The sequence below is a fragment of the Archocentrus centrarchus genome, chromosome 12, assembly GCF_007364275.1.
Source record: "Archocentrus centrarchus isolate MPI-CPG fArcCen1 chromosome 12, fArcCen1, whole genome shotgun sequence".
NCBI classification, from domain to species: Eukaryota; Metazoa; Chordata; class Actinopteri; order Cichliformes; family Cichlidae; genus Archocentrus; species Archocentrus centrarchus.
Window position 1 is genome coordinate 20,048,793 of NC_044357.1, and position 8,738 is coordinate 20,057,530.

Sequence of the window (8,738 nt, forward strand, 5' to 3'; positions counted from 1 at the left end):
TTTGCGCATGCGTTTTGCGCTCTTCTTCTTCTCTGGTTTTCATGGCGGGACGCAAACCAACGTGTTCAGGTAAGTACTGCTACCACTCATCAACCAGAGATATTTATTGCGTGCCATTCATTACATGCTTAACATAAGTAAAAAAAAAAAAAACAAGGGTAGTAACTGTAGTAACTACAGAGGGATAAAGTTGATTGGCCCTATCCCGTGAAAATATGGGAAAGACGAGAGCGGTGATGCTCGGTGAACAGCGGTATGGCTTCGTGCTGAGAAAGAGTTGCTCAGGAGGAGGTGCACTCTGGGTGCCAGTAGAAGCAAAACAGAATGCATGTGTGTGGATGAGAGGGAGACTTGTGTAACAGTGAAGACGCAAGTAGAGTTAGTGAAGGTGGTTGAGTTTAAAATACCTGAGGTGAAGCATGCAAAGCAACTGACAAACCATGCAAAGCAACTGACAAACCATGCAAAGCAACTGACAAACTATGCAAAGCAACTGGCAGTGCACAAGACAATTGGAGAAGATAGTGCAGGCAGGGTAGAGTGCGTGGAGACGAATGCCGGGGGTGATTTATGACAGAAGGATAGCAGCCAGACTGAAATGGAAGATTTGCATGATTGTAGTGAGATGGTTTGGAGACAGTGGCACTGACAAAAAGACAGGAGGCAGCGCTGAAGATGCTCAGATTTTCACTGGGAGTGACCAGGATGGACAAGGGACAGCAAAAGGACAGCTCAGACTGAGCAGTTCAGAGACAGAGTTGCAGAGATGCAAGGTTGAGATGGTTTGGGCATGTACAGAGGAGAGACACTGTACACAGGATACTGAAAAGACGTCCTCAGAGAAGGAGGAGGACATGCAGAGGGGGGGGGTGTGACAGAGGAGAGGAGGATGCTGAGGATTAGGGTGAGGTGGAGGCAGATGATCTGTGACGGCCCCTTAAAGGGAGCAGCTGAAAGAAAACGAAAAAAAAAAACCAAAAACAAATCAATGTTCTCCACTCTGGGGAACTTCACAGACTTTCTTTAATTTTGGTTATACACTCGACACCCTCCGACACGGCAGGCGGCGGTATCCGCCGTTAACTTTGGCTAAACATTTGCCCACTGAATCTCTCGACGAAGCGGAGCTTGCTCCGTGAAGCCATGCCTGCAGCAGGTTTGTGTGGAAGTTTGCATATCCCAACTTTCTGCTCTGTTTGGGCTTCGGTGCGGGTTGAACGGTCTTCTGAAGCAGATCAGCTTCTTAACTCATTTCAAAGTGAAAAAGATAAGAAAAAAAAAGAAAAAAGGAGTTGGTAAACACTCGTGAGACTCCCGTCATCCTCTAGCAAATTGTGAGGTTTACATACTTATGCCTGGGCTGCCGTTATCTGAAGACAATTGTAAGCTTACTGTTAACAGCAACCAGCGTCTATATGAGAACTTTGCAAGTCGTAAGTTGACCGCAAAGCAGTATTCTTGTGAACAAAACCCAAGGAGGTCCTACAGAATATACTATGATGTCTGTTATTGCTCATTTGCAATGACGATTTATATTTATCCGTCAAAACGCCCGTATAAGTTTACCTTAAGCTGCTAGCCAAGTGAAGCTAACGTGGTGAACGTGCCTCTGGTTACTGTTCCCAACATCTGGCCTCCTGGTTATGCAACTCTGTTGTGTTCATTTAAAGCTCGGTAAGCCTATTCTTCCTTCTCACTCAGTGAAAGTGTTATTATATCAGGGCTTTGTTTGGGTGAAGTGACACCTCTAAATTGTATTTGATGGCATGATATCGCTGCGGTTAGACTGAAATTGACCGCGTCTGAGATGATGCAAGCTCTTAGTGGCTTCTCGGAGGTAATGTTGAGTTAAAAATAAGCAAATAAAACTAGGTTTTAAGAAGCATTTGAGTTAGCTGCAATAAAGGGAAAACTGGCCTTCTTTAATGTAAAAAAAAAAAAAAAAAGTGTGCTCAAACAGTAATGTGCACTTAGAAAAACTTTTATTTATTTATTGAGAAAAGGATGCCTTCACAATAATTAGTGTGTGTCTTGTAATATCTATATATGAACTTGTCCTTTAGAAATGGCTACCATAATATGATGATGATGATGATAATAAAACAAGTTTTAAGCTATTTGAAAACTAAACTGGAACGAACAAACCCACTCTGGAAATGAGTCAAAATGCAGCAGAATTGCAAATAAATCATCATCATCATCATCTTTTTCCGGCTGCTTCCTTTAAGGTTCTCCACAGTGGATCATCTGCCTCCATCTCACACTATCTTTAGCATCCTGCTCTGTCATATCAACTCTCTGCATCTCTACTCCTTGCATATACACCTTTCCACTTGTCTCACTCGCGCGCACACACATTTTGTCTTGCTTGTACTCACTTTCATTCCTGTTCACTCTACTGCATGCCTCCACCTCTCCAGGCTCTCTAAATATTAAAATTATAGTAACTTCAAACACTTGAATCTGTCACAGCTAATAAAACATCCTCTGCGTCTTTGCCTTGTAAATGTAGAGAGGACGATGTTATCCATATGCTCACCCAAAACCATTTTTGAAGCATGCTCGCTAAACCTCTAGACACCCTCCATCCAGCCATCGTCTTCTATTTATCCAAAGTCAGGTCACGGTGGCAGCAGGCTAAGCGGGCTGACGTCTTTCTCCCCAACCACACTTTCCAGTTCCTTGTGGGTGACCCTGACGTTTTCCCAGGCCAGACAAGATATATAATCTCTCCAGCAGGTTCTGGGTCTACCCCGGGGTTTCCTCCCAGTTGGGCGTGGCTGAAAACCTCCAAAAGTGAGGTGCCCAGGAAGCATCCTAACCACATGCCCTGAACCACCTTAACTGGCTCCTTTCAACACGCAAGGAGAGGAGCCTTTATTCACCTCTGTGCATTAATTACTATGCAGCCTGCTTTACATAATAATGAAAATGATAAAATCAGATATGAAATGTGATAAACACAGGATTGCAGTACATTAATGAAAGCTTCAAAAGATCAATAGCGTGAAGCAATCTGTCACTCGTTATCTTTAATATTTAGAGAACCATGTGATCATAACTGTTTATTCTTTTATGTCAGCAGGCCACATCGAGTGGTTGGACGACTGCCCAGCCTGCCTCATACCTAGTTTTCAGAGTGTGTGACAAGCTGTCAGCTGAACACTACATGACTAACGGAAGATAACAAAAAACCAGCAGAACTTGTGCCGCCATCATGTCCGCAGACACTGACCAGGACCCACCGCAGTTTGTTAATCCCCCACCTCCTGAGGTGACCAGTCCCAACAAGCCAGGCCGGAGGACCAACCAGCTGCAGTTTATGCAGAATGTAGTGATCAGATCTCTGTGGCGGCACCAGTTCGCCTGGCCTTTTTACCAGCCCGTCGATGCAGTCGCTCTTGGACTGCCAGTGAGTAGTTTGCACGTGTTTAGTATGTTTTATTATATAATCTATTTGGCCATTGTAGTTAAATGTATATTTATTGGTAGCTGCATATTTGCCAGCATTTTTTCCCCCCTAACAGGTTTAATTTTATTTTTTGCCATGTTAACCTACTTTGTGTTACTGTCTCCATCCGTCTGTGTTTCTCTTCTCACACTGCTTCCAGACCCTTCAACAATTTTTGTTATTCTCTCATTGCAAATATTAATGTTGTCTAAGATCTGTTTTATTCTTTTTGTTTCCCCCCTCCTGTTTTTGTTGCCTCCTAATTTTTATGCACAACCCACATACCACAGTGAGTAAAGAGACATTGGAATGTGGTGTCACTCTGTTTTACATCTTATCTAAATTTTTACCCGTGCTTCAGTAACAAATGACCCTAAAACTGGCCGAAATTTCCTTGATTCTACATTTTAACACATCGGCAAGACCTCTTAATTTGATGTAGCTGCTTTAATAATGAAGTGCCACTAATTTGTTTATCCAGTTTAGTGTGGAATCTACAAATATAAGCCATGGAAAATCTTATATTTATCTGATAATTCCACCCAGATTATCTAACTTTTTTGGAGGTAAAAGTGCAGGCACTGCATGAACATCAAAATTTTGGTAATAATTTAACCGCCTTCAGTTTTGCCTTCATTTCCAAATACTAATGAGTATTCTGAATGCTAATGTTGCCATTTGACTCTGTCTTAATAAAGTAATTATTTAATATCAAGTTTTATAGCAAAAAAATAATTAAATTAAGATCCAAAATGAATAAATTGGGCAGTGATTCATCAATCAGACTTTGTCAGAGCTGCATGACGTGGAGCAGGACTACTGTAGCATTACTATGTTCATCTGGCATTGACTTTATTTATTTATTTTAAACCAGGACTATCATAAGATAATAACATCTCCCATGGACATGGGAACCATCAAGAAACGACTAGAGAACAACTATTATTGGAGTGCGAGTGAATGCATGCAGGACTTCAACACCATGTTCACTAACTGCTACATATATAACAAGGTGAGGAGCTTTGTGATGAGTTGAGTTTGTTTCGCTGTTGTGATTGCTGCCTACTGTGGCCTGAGTGCCGTTAATTTGGACGTCAACACTTCCCCGGAACAGTTTTCAACGTGAAAATTACTGTTTCTCTAAGGCATGTCACCGTCTCCATAATTTCCCTAGTTAAGCCACAAAATGCATAAAATCTCCTTCTGAATTCCCTCTGTCCTCTCCAGCCTACAGATGACATTGTCTTGATGGCTCTCGCCTTGGAAAAGATTTACTTGCAAAAAGTTGCACAGATGCCTCAAAGAGAAGTGGAAATTCTTCCTCATGCTGCCAAAGCGAAGGGCAAAAAAAGTAGCACACAAGGTAGCTCACTTAAAAGACCTGGTAACACTACTTCATGCTACTTCATATGCTCTATACACCAAGTACTTAGTAGAAGTAAATGAGTAATTTGCAGTTAGGTCGCATGAATTCAGTAGAGTGTGCATACTAGCAGCTTGTGGGTGTCACTTATGAGATGCTGAGCAGCTTGTATGTAATACAACTGAATGTGACATGAGGTGGTGCAGGTGTTTTAGAGAAGCTGCAGATGTTCATGGAGAGTGATGTGATTTGTGACATGCAGTACTTACACATCAGAGTAAATGTCTAAAATCCTGGCGACCCAGGTAGGCTTTCAGTTTCTCAGCTGTGTGCCTCTTATCTGTTCAGTGAAATATTGAAGGTTTCAAGATTAGTTTTAGTTGGATTTTTGTATCAATTTAGCATTTTGCATCTTTAAAAACCCTAAGCTAATACAGAGGAGGGAAATAGTGCAGATAAGAACTACAAATAAAAAAAATTTTTAAACCAATTGTAACCAATTTTAGTGATTTCATTTTTATTTTTAAAGAAAGCAGGAAGAGGCGTGAGAGTTCGAGCCGTGCCAAGAGCGACTTTGAAGAGGAGTCGCCTCAACAGCAAGCTGAGCCCTGTGGCCTGAGTGAACAGCTTAAATACTGCAGCAGCATCCTGAGGGAAATGTTCTCTAAGAAACATTCCGCCTATGCCTGGCCTTTCTATACGCCTGTAGACGCAGAAGCTCTGCAGCTGCACGATTATCATGACATCATCAAGTACCCCATGGATCTCAGCACCGTTAAAGTACATTTGCTTATATGTCTTATATATATATATATATATATATATATACACCTTTACACATGCATCTACTGTGTTTGACACACACATTGTAGATGGTTAACTTGGTTTTGAACCATTTTTGTTTTCAGAAAAAGATGGATGCAGGAGAGTACCAGGATGCACAAGCATTCGCTGCTGATGTTAGGTTAATTTTTTCTAACTGCTACAAATACAATCCTGCACACCATGATGTTGTTATTAAGGCCAGAAAACTTCAGGTGTGTTGTGAATTTATAGTATATTATTATTGTTATTATTAAAAAATGTACAGTTTTGGGGGCTCTGCTATCCGTTTCACTCAGTTTTACTGTTTGTTTCAGGGGGTTTTCGAGCAAAGGTTCGCAAAGATGCCAGACGAACACGTGGAGGTGACCTCAGAAGCAGGTGCCAGTTTGGAGAAATCGGAGTCTGCAGAGGAGCGTGCCACCCAACTTGCTGAGTTGCAAGAACAGGTGGGTGCAGATCAGGTGGGTTGCTGCACAGATGTCTACCTCAAGTATTGTTTGTTACCAGGTGCTATCAAAAAGTTGTGCAACTCATAACAAAGCAAAGCCCATGTCTGATTTAAGTTGTGCCACTGTGCACAAGGAGGTAGTCTCCTTGGACAGCTCAGAACCACTTCCAGAGCTGCTTTTATTTTTAGATTGTCTCCTGAAAGTCCTCTGAGATCCAGTGCACATTGTGTGTGCACAATGTGCACTTCAACTCTTCAACTCTTCTGGGAAGGCTTTCCAGAAGCACATTTGTGAGGTGATGTTGGATGAGAAGGCCTGGCTTGGAAGGGGGCATCTCCAAACTGTTCCCAAAAAGTTGGGAGCATGAAATTGTCCCTAATGTCTTGGTATGCTGAAGCAGTAGAGTTTCTTTCACTGGAACTAAAGGGCCGAGCCCAGCTCCTGAAAACCAACCCATCTGGCACAGTGCAGTCAGGCAAGTACCATTCTCCTGACAACCACCAAACCCAGACTTGTCCATCACATTGCCAGATGGAGAAGCGTGATTCATCACTCCAGAGAACACGTCTCTGGAGTCCAGTACCGGCATGCTTCGCACCACCACTTGCATTGCTCTTGGTGATGTAAGGCATGGATGCAGCTGTTAGGCCATGGAAACTGGTTCCATGAAGCTCTCTGTGCACTGTTCTTGAGCTAATCTGGAGGCCACGTGAAGTTTGAAGGTCTGTAGAGATTGACTCTGCAAAAAGTTGGCAAACTCTGCGCACGATGCACCTCAGCATCCACTGACCCCAGTGTGTCATTTGACATGGCTGAGTTGCTGTTGTTCCCAATCACTTCCACTTTGTTATAATACCACTAACAGTTGACTGTGGAATATTTAGCAGTGAGGAAATTTCACAACTGTTCCACAGGTGGCATCTTGTCATGCCACCACACTGAAATTCACTGGTCATTTCCACCATATGTCTTTGTCAGATGCTAAAGAACATTATAGTAGGAGTAAGCATTGGACACTCTGTGGCAGGTGTTCAGTGTGTCTGGTTGCAGTCTTGACCAGATGTGCCACCTTCACTACTTGATCATATTCTGAAAACTGCTATCAGGTTTCAGGGCTGTAGCTGCAGACCCAGCTCTGGCCACCATTGATGATCTTCAACATGAAAGTTGGGTCACTTGACCTGCTGCGTGCACAACTTTTCGAGGTCCACCGTAGAGGTGGTCACAGGGTGACTTCCAGGGAGCGTGAAAATTAACTTTGTATTTCCACACTCCCTGGAAGTCACCCTGTGACTCAGGAATACAAGACTTATAATTCTCGTGGTGCTTTTATTTTAACGTTATTATGTGGCAGCACATTAACCATTTTCTGCTGACTCTCTACCCAGCTTAAAGCTGTTCATGGACAGCTTGCTGCTTTGTCTGAAGCCCCTTTGAGTAAACCGAAGAAGAAAAAAGAAAAGGACAAGAAAGACAACAGCCAGCAAAACATAGGAGCAATGAATTCCAAATGTACGTCAAATTCCTGCACCAGGTATGATGTTTTACTTATTTCAAGAACTTTATTGGTTTTGTTCTAATTATACTTTTTTTTTTACAGAGATCTTTCACTGCTTTGTCTTAATCATAGGTATTCACAGAAAGGAAGCAAAGAACGGGAGTCAGAAGATGAATGTTTGCCGATGACTTACGATGAAAAGCACCAGCTGAGCCTGGACATTAACCGGTTACCTGGCATGAAGCTGGGCCACGTGGTGCACATCATTCAGAGCCGGGAGCCCTCAGTGTCCAACACCAACCCAGATGAAATTGAAATTGACTTTGAGACACTGAGGCCATCCACTCTGCGTGCTCTGGAGCAATACGTCAAGGCATGCCTCTGTAAGAAGTTTAAGAAATTTCAAAGTAAGTACAAAGCACAGACTCACTTAAATTCACTTGACATTAAGGAGCTAATCACCCAAAGAGTTTCCCTGCTATCAGCGTCTGTACTGTTTAATCGATGCTGCTGCCTCTTTTATTCCCCTCCATCCAGAGAAAAGCCGTCAGACCGCATCTCATCGCACCAGCAGCAGCAGCAGTTCTTCAGATTCTGCCAAGAGCAGCTTCACTGACTCTAGCACAGAAGACAGTGACTCATGATCACTGTATTGATTTTATTTATTTTTGCTATTGTGACCAAAAGACATTTCCTCAAAAAAATATGAAATCTTTCTATTTTGTTATATGTGCATTATGTTAAAAATTAAAATTCCAGTGGAGAATGTTTGTATTCAGTGTGGCTTTTTCATTTTTTATAATAACAGTAGCTGTCTCTGCTGTTTATCAGTCACTAGAAATCTGGATGGCGTTCTGCTGGAGTAAGAGCAGATTTCATTACAGCGCTTTCAGCCAATATCCTTGTTTTGCTACTTAATTTGCCCTTAAATTACAATATGATCTTTTTCCAAATATGGCATAGAAATGAAGTTAAATTTATATAAACATTTTTTTGCTTTGGTGATTTTGAAATAATTAATCTGTTTATATTATTATTATGTGCTGTAAAAAAAAAATTAGCAGTAAATAAATTTAGGTGTGCAGTGCAACAGTAATGCACCTTACATAACACTGATGAATTTTCCCGTGTTTCAGATCTCAACAGTTTATT

At 41.9% G+C, this 8,738-nt stretch overlaps 1 protein-coding gene across 7 annotated transcripts; it reads left to right on the forward strand.

Moving 5' to 3' along the window:
• The first annotated feature begins 29 nt into the window (after nucleotides 1-29).
• LOC115789147 (bromodomain-containing protein 3-like) lies at nucleotides 30-8,342 on the forward strand. 7 transcript variants are annotated; one of them, XM_030742393.1, is made up of 10 exons: nucleotides 30-69; nucleotides 3,086-3,412; nucleotides 4,326-4,463; nucleotides 4,679-4,814; nucleotides 5,344-5,594; nucleotides 5,723-5,851; nucleotides 5,954-6,100; nucleotides 7,477-7,622; nucleotides 7,719-7,993; nucleotides 8,124-8,342. In XM_030742393.1, exons 2-10 carry the CDS (start codon nucleotides 3,218-3,220, stop codon nucleotides 8,228-8,230), a joined length of 1,524 nt encoding a protein of 507 aa, XP_030598253.1. In that variant the 5' UTR covers nucleotides 30-69; nucleotides 3,086-3,217; the 3' UTR covers nucleotides 8,231-8,342. The 7 variants fall into 7 exon arrangements, with proteins under 7 accessions (XP_030598253.1, XP_030598252.1, XP_030598251.1 ...); XM_030742392.1 differs by having other exon boundaries at nucleotides 41-69; nucleotides 3,083-3,412; XM_030742391.1 differs by lacking the exon at nucleotides 30-69 and adding an exon at nucleotides 994-1,156 and having other exon boundaries at nucleotides 3,083-3,412.
• The last annotated feature ends 396 nt before the right edge of the window (nucleotides 8,343-8,738 follow it).